The sequence below is a fragment of the Marmota marmota genome, unplaced genomic scaffold (genome assembly GCF_001458135.2).
Source record: "Marmota marmota marmota unplaced genomic scaffold, marMar, whole genome shotgun sequence".
Lineage (NCBI taxonomy): Eukaryota > Metazoa > Chordata > Mammalia > Rodentia > Sciuridae > Marmota > Marmota marmota.
Genome location: NW_026000082.1, coordinates 33,963,715 through 33,975,448, shown reverse-complemented (window position 1 = coordinate 33,975,448; position 11,734 = coordinate 33,963,715). Strand labels below are relative to the sequence as shown.

The 11,734-nt window shown below is 35.5% G+C and overlaps 1 protein-coding gene across 8 annotated transcripts in view; it reads right to left on the bottom strand.

Annotated features, from left to right (window-relative positions):
* The window catches only part of Eya3 (EYA transcriptional coactivator and phosphatase 3), a 102,505-nt gene that overhangs the window by 20,835 nt on the left and 69,936 nt on the right, over window positions 1–11,734 (bottom strand). For all 8 annotated transcript variants that reach the window (XM_048816002.1, XM_048816001.1, XM_015485413.2 and 5 more), the window contains 4 exons: window positions 11,177–11,316; window positions 5,698–5,781; window positions 4,126–4,215; window positions 1,747–1,805 (listed from right to left, as the gene is read on the bottom strand). In XM_048816002.1, the coding sequence (XP_048671959.1) occupies window positions 1,747–1,805; window positions 4,126–4,215; window positions 5,698–5,781; window positions 11,177–11,316 (373 nt within the window). The remainder of the gene's footprint in view (window positions 1–1,746; window positions 1,806–4,125; window positions 4,216–5,697; window positions 5,782–11,176; window positions 11,317–11,734) is intronic.

Genomic DNA, 11,734 nt, shown 5'->3' with positions numbered 1-11,734 from the left:
CTAATTTGGGGGGGGGGGGTAAATTATTATGTAGCAGACAATTAATATAATTATATAAACTGGGAAGAACTAATATTTCACAGTAAATATTTAAAAATGACTGGCAGAGGGCTGGGGCTAGGGCTGAATGGTTGAGTGCTTGCCTAGCATGTGTGAGGCACTGGGTTCAAACCTCAGCACCATGTAAAAACATAAATAAAGGTATTGTGTCCATCTACAACTAAAAATAAATTAAGAGGGCTGGGATTATGGTTCAGCGGTAGAGTGCTCGCCTAGCACGTGGGAGGCGCTGGGTTTGATCCTCAGCACCACATTAAAAAAAATAAAATAAAGGTATTGTGTCCAACTACAACTAAAAAAAAATATATATTAAGAAGCTGCTCTGAGCTTTAAAAAATAAATTAATTAAGGAAAAAAATGGCAGAATTCAAGATAACTTGGTTCAATCTAAAGTCAAAATGGCGTTCACTACATTAAATGTGAGATTACATATTAAAGTTGTCAAGACATAAAATAGGTAATTATTGGTTAGTCACATGTACAAAAGGAAAAAAATGGGGTTCAGAGTGGATCATAAAGTGCTTGACTGACAACCATGCTTTTTCTTAAAAGACTAAAAAAGTCTTGTAAGATTGATGCCCTCCATGGCTGTGCGATACATGATATGCACAACTGATGCTGTTCCTTAAAGTGAAATCTTTCAAGCTTCTCAGCACTTTATTAGGTCCTTACTAAGGTGATATTTCTACTTCTGCCATGTATTTGAGAATTCACAGATGGGATACTTAATTTTAGGGTAGTCACAGGAAAGAATACTTTAAGAGGGATAAAACATTTTTTTTAACCTTTATTTTACTCATTTATTTTTATGTGGTATTGAGGAACTGACCCCAGCGCCTCGCAAGAGCTAGGCAAGCGCTCTACCACTGAGCCACAGCCTAGCCCCAAGGGATAAAACATTAAGATAAATTAATACAAAAAGATGCAATAGTCTTTTTTCTAGTCTTTAAATATAAGAGATAAATTTTTGGATAATTCTTAGCTAGGACTACTAGGCCAGAAAACAGTAATCAAGAGAGAGAAATGAGGAGACTAAGCATGCATTTTGCCACTGAGACTTCCTTGGTTTAGTTTTTGCTGTAGTATGATGGCTAAAAATGTCTTTCCATAAGGTTATTCCTGACACCATCAGGCTCCTACAATTAGTTTCCTTGAAGAAATTAAAAAATTTTGATGTTTATTTGCATCTAAAACTACACAGTCTGGAAGCACACTTTATTCTGACTGAAAATCTGTGCAGAGATCTCTTCAATGCTGTTTCCTCATTCCATCACTGACCCCCTTTTTTGGGGGGGTTTGTAGGTGGACACATACCTTTATTTATTTATTTTTATGTGGTGCTGAGGATCGAACCCAGAGCCCCACATGTGCCAGGTGAGTACTCTATCACTGGGCCACAGTCCCAGTCCTGCTACCCACTCTTGAGGTCCTACTCAACTGCTACTCCACTGAGAAGGCCTTTCCATTTTTGGCACCAACTGTTTCTCTTACCCCATCAGAATTACTTCTCTGTTCTCCATCACATTTTCTATTGTCACACTCTCAAACTGTATGTCATAGTTAACTATGCTTGTTTCTGTCTCCTCTAATAGATTGTGAACTTTTTCATCTTTCTTTTCCTCTGAACCCAGACAGTATCTTGTACATAACAGGTGTACTGATGTTCAAAACATCACTGTTTATCACCTCAAGTCTTGGCCATTGTCATCAGAAGCCACATCTTCCACATGCACCTGGTCACATTCCTGTTAAAAGACAAAACACTATTTTAGTTAAAGGGTGGGAGCAGAAGTGCTATCACCATCATGACATTATAAAGTGACTATGTACAATAGCAGGATAATGAAATACCTCTGGTCTCTTATGTGTGAAGGATCACTCACATTTACCACCCCCTTTGCTGTACAACTTCCTTTACAGCCTGATATACATCCCACAGTCTTCGTGACATCTTCCTTAACTAACCCTTCTTTAATTTCTGCTCTTATCTCAACAGTTCATGAGGATAAGCATGAGCTCTTATAATATCAGGTGTGCTTATGTCCTACACTAGACTGTAAATCCTATTAAAGCAGGCTATTTGGGGAAGGACTTACATCTTAAATACCCTTTGCATTCTACTAGTCTTGTTCAGTGACCTTATATAGCATATAAGCAATTAATTTTTGTAGATGAAACGGATGCTGGTGGAATGTGTACCAAAAGTGAAAATGAATGAAACTGAAATTTACAAATTCAAATGTAAGTTTAAGAAGAGGTCACTTAAGCCAATCTCATATTCTAAAAGGGAAGTAAAATGATCTTCTTAGGATCATACAACTAGTGAGTGGCAGAAAAAAACAAGGAAAAAACCTAGGTCTTTTGTTTCTTAATCCAAGGCTCTTTCTACCAAGTATATGTTACTACTGACATAAAACAGCACCCATTGCCTAACTTTGTTGGTTGTACTCCTGACACCTCTAGGGTACCTACGTTAGAATCCTCTGGGGAAGTTTTTAAAAATGCATATTCTTGAGTCCACCCCAGACCTACTTGAATCAGAATTTCTGGGAGCGAAGTCTTAGAATCTCCATTTTTAAGAAGCTCCCCAGGTGATTCTTATGCCCCCTAAAGTTGAGAATCACTGACCTGGGGGGGCAGGAACACATTCAGGTCAAATTCTTCACAGAACTTTCAGTCCTGAGTGAGGACTATGTCTAGAAAATCATTACAAATACAATTTGGCAATAATTATTGTTACACAGTAGGTTTTCAATAAGTGTTTGCTGAATAAAAACTATGCTGTCCTAATTTATCAACATATGAAGTTGAGGAAAAATTAAAGCATTATGGAATTTAGATAAAAGCAGTAGAGTTTAGAGTCACATTAATTTGGGATGCTGGGGTACCGGGGATAGAACTCAGGGGCTCTCAACCACTGAGCCACATCCCCAGCCCTATTTTTTGTATTTTATTTAGAGACTCTCACTGAGATGCTTAGTGCCTCACTTTTGCTGAGGCTGACTTTGAGCTTGCAATCCTCCTGCTTCAGCCTCCCAAACTGCTGGGATTACAGGTGTCCACCACTATGAGTGGCTTAGAGTCATATTTTAATTTAATTTGCTGGAGAAATGGCTGTGGAATAGAACTAGATTGTATTTAAATAGAAGTAGGATTACTTTGTGTTTGTGAAATGTCATTTTATTTTACTACAAAATCTTCACTACTTTTTAAAAACTAGGTAATACATATTGTATACATTTCAGAATTCAAACACACAAAATGAAAAGTCTGGTCCCTCCTGTTTCTCACTAACCCTTTACCTTAGACAGATAACTATTAGTTTCTTTTATAGGATAACTGCTTTAACTGTGGCCCAGGATGGGAATATAAGTTTCCCAACTTGAAACTCACATTCTGGTCTTCAGACTCCAGGTCTGTGATCCTTCTACGATATTATTTTTACTTCAAAGGTAACTTCAATATCAAAGCCAAAAAAACTTTACCATGAAGCTCTCAGTGTTTCCTGATTTTCCTGGTACCTAGCTATAAAATGATTCTGTATATCAAGCTTAACTTATATATATGAATAATAAATGTGTAAAAATACCATGAGTTAGAGCAATCATTTACAGATTGGACAAATTAAGGGATTATCATTTAAGAAGGTATAATTGAAAAATGGTCAAAATACAACTGAGAGTACTAATCAAGCCCATTATATATATTATTTAATACTTATTAATAAACTGGAATATTGGTTTAGATTTCAGGATTTTCCCTGATGAGTTGGCATTTCCCTTAATACTATATCACTTCCAAATATGCAGACAAAAATGAAAAATCTGAGCCAATAAAACTGAGGGACTGAGGAAAGAATCAAGACTGTAGAACTTCAACCACGATATTCCTCTAAGACTACATATGCGTGTGGCTGCTCGCCATTCCAGCCTGACTCTGTATTACCTAGCCTCTCCATCCTTACTCTGTCTAAACATTTATCTTCCACATTCAACAGGCATAGGGTCTTCAAGTTATTGAACCAAACATCTCACTGAAGCACAGAAAAAAATTTTACATACTTACTTCTAAGTCATTGAAAAACAGATGTGTATCAGCCACTTCAAAAATCATTTCTTCCATTGTTAAACCTGAGCCAATCACTACTGTTGGGTCCTGGAAGACAATAAGAGAAAAAAGATACCTGACTTGGTACTCACAGTACTGGTTCATTTTCAAATATTTCAAAATTATTTTGGGTCAAGGCCAAAGCAACACAGGTCTATAACTGTTCTTCAAGTATTATTGATAATATTTCAACGACATTTCTAAGAATGTGGATTGTTCAATAGAGAAGATATTAGAAATGTCAAAACTTTAGTTTGTGGAAACTAATATTTTCATAAAAGTAAATGGAATATATTTTATACAGAGAATATATTTAAGAAATTTACTCACTGCTTTGCAGTTAAAATTGTATTTTTATCATTCCCTTTGGTGTTTTTTCCTCCACTTAAATTTTTTGGGAAATTCTCTGTTCCAGAGGAACTCCTAACTATTGCTAATATGAGATGCAATATCTCCCTGTCAAAAGCCGCCTGCCACATATGCAATATAACATCAGACGTCTGACAATTTCAACAACCAGAAAGTAAAGAAAGGTAAAAGAGTCAAAATATTTACAGGAAAATTAAGGAAAGCTGCTTTGAGATGAATCATGAGTCCTTTACTGAGAGTCTATATTTTTAAAGTCATCTTAGTAATATAACTTATGAGTTTATATCAGCTGGCCAGCCTAGATAGTAAGAGCCTGTGGAAGCACTCCTAGAAAAAAACGCAAGTGATGAGATAAATCAATTGGGAAGTGTGAGATAGCAAGGGAGGTAGATATTTTTATAAAATTTGTACACCAAAATTGAAAAATATGATTCTGGAGATAATTTGGCATAGAAATACAGTCCTAATCTTCTCAAAACAGCTAATTATTCTGCCAAAATTAAAGATTAAACAAATTAAGTTTTGTTAGATATATTTGTTTTTTTAAAAAGCATGCATGTATTTTAAGAAAGATATTTTATCTATATGCTTTATGTCTAACTTTTGTTTGGCTAAATGAAATGCTTGGTTTGGGTTATTAAAAATGACTTAAGGTGCTGGGTGTGGTGATACATGCCTGTAATTCTAGCAACTTGGGAGGCTAAAGCAGAAGAACTGCAAGTGCAAAACTAGCTTGGACAAACTAGCAAGTCTCTGTCTCAAAATGTGAAATTAAAAGGGCTTGAGATGTAGCTCAGTGGTAGATATACTTGTGTTCAATTCCCAGAACTCAAAAAAATAAAACAACCATGTAGCTGAAGGTTAAACAAATCATGTCTTTGCAAACAGAATCCTGAGAATACTCTGTTTTGAACCTCATTCCTATACTTTATAAAATGCAACTTCAACTCAAACAACTTCAGCTTTCAACACTGGTCCTAGGACTAGTATCTGGCTTTATCATCAACTCCACTTGATCATATAGCTTGCCTTGTACAAGCCATCTGGTGAAATTTTACATGAGAAGTTAAAAGCCAACAGGTAAGATGAGGTAGCAGAAAAAAAATATTTCTGCTCATATAGTCAGAGGAGGGAGTTATAACAAAAGACTACCCAAATTACCTTTCCATACTTCTGGGCATAGGATCCAGTAAGAAGGGAGTGAAAGATGATGATGGTTTCATCCAAGTCCCACAGAAATACCCGCTGAAGGAATAAAATATAAAGCATAATGAGTATCTTCCAGTAACAAGGAAAATACTAAAATTCATATATGACACAATCTTAAATAATGGGAACAAACTGTAAGTGGAATTAGAAAATACCTTGCGATGAATGAAAACACAAACACAACATATTAAAACTTATGGGATACAATGAAAGCAGTGCTAAAAGGGATGTTATAACTGAAAGTACACACATTAAAAAAGAAGAAATAGGGCTGGGGATGTAGCTCGGTGGTAGAGTGTATGCTTTGAAAGCACAAGGCCCTGGAATAAATCCCCAGCACCAAAAGGAAAAAGAATGATCTCCAAAAAACCACATTGTATACCTTAAGGGACTAGACAAAGAAGAAGAAAGTAATACTAAAGCTAGTAGAAGGAAGTAAATAAAGTTAAAGTGGAAACAATTAAAATAGAAAAAGAACAGAGAAAAGTCAATGAAACCAACAGTTGAATCTTAGAGAATATCTACAAAATTAACAACCTTTATCTAGACTGACTATGAAGAAAAAAATAGAAAACACCAAGATTACTAAAATCATTATTACTAATTATTAAGATTACTAAAAGTAGGAACACTATTACTGATTTTATATTTATAGAAATAAAAAGAATTATAAGAGGATACTGTAACAAACTAGGTAACTCAAATGAAATAGTCAAATTCCCAGAAATACACAACACAAGGTACGTAACTAAATCAAGAAGAAACAGAAAACCTGATTAAGATATATAAATAATAAGGAGATTGAATCAATAATTTAAAACATTCCAACAAATAAAAGCCTATTATGAGACAGCCTTGGGCTGTGTGTGTGTGAGCTATGGGCGGGCATTTGAGTACATGAGGGGACTGGACTGACGTTGCTGCTCTGATTGGGCCGTGAGACATATGTGTCCTTTTCCCTTGCTCTGCTTATGATCCCACACAGCACCTGAGATGGGTGTGGCCTTCCAAGATGTCAGTCAATTTGCTGACCGCAAGACATCACCAAGCAACCCCCTGAAACCCAATCCCTTGTCTTATTTGGGTTGAATTTTCTTGAATGTCTTTTCCCCCAATAAATAGGATGGTTTCAGGCCTGCTCTCTCTCTTCTGCCTGCCTCTCTTGCCTCTTCTGTGAGAGCTGGGGCAGAGGAGCTGTCAATGACCCCCAAGAAAAAGGTACTTTCTGCGTCTGTGTTGTTATTTAGTGCCAGCCCAATTTACCTGGAGTAACTCTGACTGATTTTGTCACGTATGCTGGCAAAAGCCCAGGACCTGATGGCTTCATTTGTGAATTGTACCAAACATTTAAATAAGAATTAGGGGGATGGGGGCATAGCTCAGTGGCAGAGCATTTGTCTAGCACATGCAAGGCCCAGAGGTTAATCCAGGCACCACAAAAAGAAAAAGAAAAGACTAGATTTAACACCAATCTTCTTGAAACACTCCTAATTTATGTAATGAGACCAACATCACCTTGTCAGACTACGTTTGTAAGAAAACTATAGAAATTTTTAAAACTTTTTCTCTTACGCCAATTGATGCAAAAATCTGTAACAAAATAATAGCAAACCAAATTCAGCAGCACATTAAAATAATTATACATTGTGACCAAGTGGGATTAGTTCTTGGTTCATTCAACATATAAAAATAAATGTAACATATTCATAAAAGATGAAAAGACACATGATAATCTCAATTGATGTAGAAAATACACTTGACAAAATCCAACATCCTTTCATGAAAAAAACAATTCAGTAAAGTAGGAGTAAAAGGGAATGTTTTCAATATGATAAAGGCATGTATCAAAAACCTACAGCTAAAATGATACTCAGTTGTAAAAGACTAAAAGCTTTATCCATTGGATAAGGAATATGTTAGAATGCTTTTTCATCACTTTCATTTAACATAGTAATGGAAGTTCTATCCAGAGCACTTTGGTAAGAAAAGGAAGAGAAAAAAAAAAAAAAAAAGACATCTCAATTGCAAAAGATGAAATATAGTTATCTCTGTTTTCAGATGACATAATATTATTTGTAAAAAATCCTAAGGAATACACAAAAAATTGAAATCAAATCAGCAGTATTTCTGTTTATAAGCAATAAATAATGAGAAAAGGAAATGTAAAAAGCAGTAAATATCATCAAAGAATAAAATACTTATGGGACTGGGGTTGTGGCTCAGTGGTAGAGCGCTTGCCTAGCCTAGCATGTGCGACATGCTAGGTTCGATCCTCAACACCACATAATAAATAAAAATAAAGTATCGTGTCCAACTACAACTAAAAAAAAAAATACTTGGGAATAAATTTAACCAAGGAAGCAAAAGACTGTATGTTGAAAACCATTAAGATATTGAAGGAAATTAAAGACACAAACAAATGGGAAAGATACACATGTTCACTAATTGGAAGACTTAATACTGTTAAGATGCCAATACTATACAAACCAATCTATAGATTTATTGTGATCACTATCAAAATTACCATAGAAAAACTCATCCTATGGGCTGGGATTGTGGCTTAACGGTAGAGTGCTTGTCTAGCAACTGCAAGGCCCTGGGTTCGATCCCCAGCACCACATAAAAATAAATAAATAAATAAAGGTATTGTGTCCAACTACTTCTAAAAAAGAAAAAAGAAAAGAAAGAAAAACTCATCCTAAAATGGAATCTCAAGACCCCAAATAGTCAAAACACCCTTGAAAAAGAACAAAACTAAAGATTCATGCTTCCTGATTTTAAAACTCACTACAAAACTTCAGTAATCAAAATAGTGTGGTGCTAGCATATAGACCAATAAAACAGAGCTGAAGCGAGAAATAAACTGTTGCGAATTAATTTTGACAAGGATCAAAAATTAAAAAATCATCCAATGGAGAAAGGAATTCGTTCCTTTGTTCATTCATTCATTCATTCTGCAGTGCTGGGGATCAGACTCAGGATCTCATTCATGCTAGGCAAGTGTTCTACCACTGAACTGCACCTCTAGCCCAGGAAAGTCTTTTTAACAAATGGTGCTGGAAAAACTGGACATCCACATGCAAAAGCATAAAATTAGAACTTATACAAATTAACTCAAAATAAATTAAACACCTAAGTTTAACAATAAAAATCTTAGAAGAAAATGGATGTAAATCTTCATAAGCATGTATTCTTACATATTATGCTAAAAGCAGAGCAATAAAAGAAAAAAATGGGACTTAATCAAAATTAAAAACTTTTATGCTTCAAAGGACACAATCAAAAATTGAAAAGCCTGAGTGAAAAGTGTAACTTGGTGTTGAGTGTCTGTTTTGCTTAGTATGCTCTGGGCCCTGGGTTTGATCTCCAGCACTGCAGATACATTTCTCTCTCTCTCACACACACACACACACACACCAAAAAAAAAAAAAAAAGGAAGAAAGCAAACCCAATAGGAGAAAATATTTTGGATCAATAATCTGGAATATATTAATTTAACAGCACCAAAAATCCCATTTAAAAAATGGGCAAAGAGCCAGGTGCTACTGCAAAAGCTGAGAAGCTGAGGCAGGAGAATCACTTGAATCCAGGGAATTTAACACCAGGTTGGGCAACACAGTGAGACTCTACCTTAGGGTGGGGGTGGAAGAGAGGGAAGGAGTTTAAAAGATCTGAATAGGTATTTCTCCAGAGAAAATATGTCAATGGCAAATAAGCATGTGCAAAGATGCTAAATATTATTAGACATTAGGGAAGTAAAAATCAAAACCACGATGAGGTATCACTTCACATCCATTAGGATGGCTTCTATCAAAAAAATGTGAAATAACAAGTGTGATGAAGATGTAGACAAGCTGGAACCTTTGTGAATTGCTGGTGGGAATGTAAAACTGAAGACAATTATGGTGGTTCCTTAAAAAGAGGAAGACAGAATATAATCAAAATTAATATTCCTTTGTGTAACCCAAAAGAACTGAAAAGATGGACAAGAGGGACTCAAATAGGTAACTGCACACAGTATTCAAAGAAGTACTCATAATAGCTCAAAGGCAAAAACCTCAAGTGCCCTTCAACAGATGAATGAATAAAACAAAACATGATACAACATACACACACACATATATACGAAATGTAATATTAGCTAGCCATTTAAAGGAAATGAAATTTTGACACATGCTACAACATGGACGAACTGTAAAAGTGTTATGCTTACTGAAATAAGCCTGACATAAAAGAATATATATTGTATGATTCCACTTACATGAGGTATCTAGAATAAGCAAACTCATAGGAGGAGAAAATAGAACAATAGTTGCAATGGGCTAGGAGAACAGGAGTATGGGAGATATGGCTTAATTGGTATAGAGATTTTGTCTAGAATCATGAAAAAGTTCTGGTAACATACAGTAGTGATGGTTATATAATACTGGAAATGTATTTAATGACACTGAATTGTACATGTTAAAATAGTAAAATTTTACGTTATGCATATTTAACTCCAATTAAAAAATGCGCAAGTTCTCAGTTTTCCCTAAGAAACGTATCAAAATTTTAGTTTCTCTTTCATGTTCCTTTGTCCCCACCCCAGGAATGAAAGACAACAGGCTCTAAACACGGCTTCACTTTACCTATGTCTTATGGCACCTATCTCAATGGACTTATATTCAAATATATCTTTTCCCTTTATTAAATAATAATTTTTTTAGAAAAATTAAAAACAAAACCCCACTATTATTAGAATTTTTTATCTTTCTAGTCTTTAAAAAAAAAAACATTTATTCTTTAGTTTTGGTGGATACAACCTTTATTTAGTTTTTATGTGATGCTGAGGATCAAACCCAGTGCCTCACACACATGCTAGGCGAGAGCTTTGCCTCTGAGCCACAATCTCAACCCCTAGTCTTTTAAAACACATGTCCATAATAAAGTCTCACAGTGCTTACAGGCACAAAATAAATCAGTGCCAATGTCAATAAGAAGTTACCAGATCTATTTGTGTGTCTCACAGAAACTTGGGTTTGAAGCTCTCATTTTCCTTTTAGATTTCTAAATGGAGAGCACTATGACATCACTTGCGGCTCCCTCTGTTTTCTGAATAAGATGAACTGTTCTTTCTGTTCTCTGGAATACAGAGAATTGTTTGTTCTTTCCATTAAAAAATTGCCTTGCTGCCTAAATCCAGCAAAGCTTTTTCAATGCTTTGGTGAAAAGCATCTGAAAGTGATATAGTAAGTTATGGACATGGAGAAACTTTGTTTTTCTTACCATTTTTCTAATTTACTTGGTCAATGCAGTTTCTTTTGCATAGGAATTAAAGAGCACACAACACACAACCACATTATCTCTGTGAGTTTCAGATATGTGTTTGATAAATTCAAGAAGCAAGAAAAAACAAAGAAAAACAAAAACTAGAATGAGTTTCTTCTCATACTTCCAATTCACTGTCTTGAGAAGAACTGGTATCAGCTTTCCTCTTGCCCCGGTTCTTGCTAGTCATGTTTTTCCTGGACTGATCATCAGCATCTTTACTTGGTGTAGTTTGGGACAAAGCTGGGCTTGTAGAAGCGTCTCCTGAAAAGAAAAAGTGGGACATGTACTGCCAGTAGTCACAGCCTATATGAACCAGAGCACGAAGAGGGCTGGCAGATTCTCTGCTCTTATGAGTCATAACTAAGGGAGAGAGTTTAGAAAACTAGACTTTATGTAAAGCAATCTAGGAATGTAGATCTAGGCATTAAGCACTTATAGTGGCTAATGTCATAAAAAGAGTCATAATCATGCTTTATATGCATGCCTTCTAAGTCCCTCAAAGTTATTTTTTGAGATAAGTTCATACTGTGTTGCCCAGGCCAGTCTCAAATTGCCCTCGCATTGAAAATAGCTGGGACTACAGGTATGGGCCACTCTACACAGCTCATCAAGTTAGTTTGCCAAAAAAAAAAAAAAAAAGCCCCTGTTAGTCTGGCCTGTGACTCCAAAGCTGGAGCTG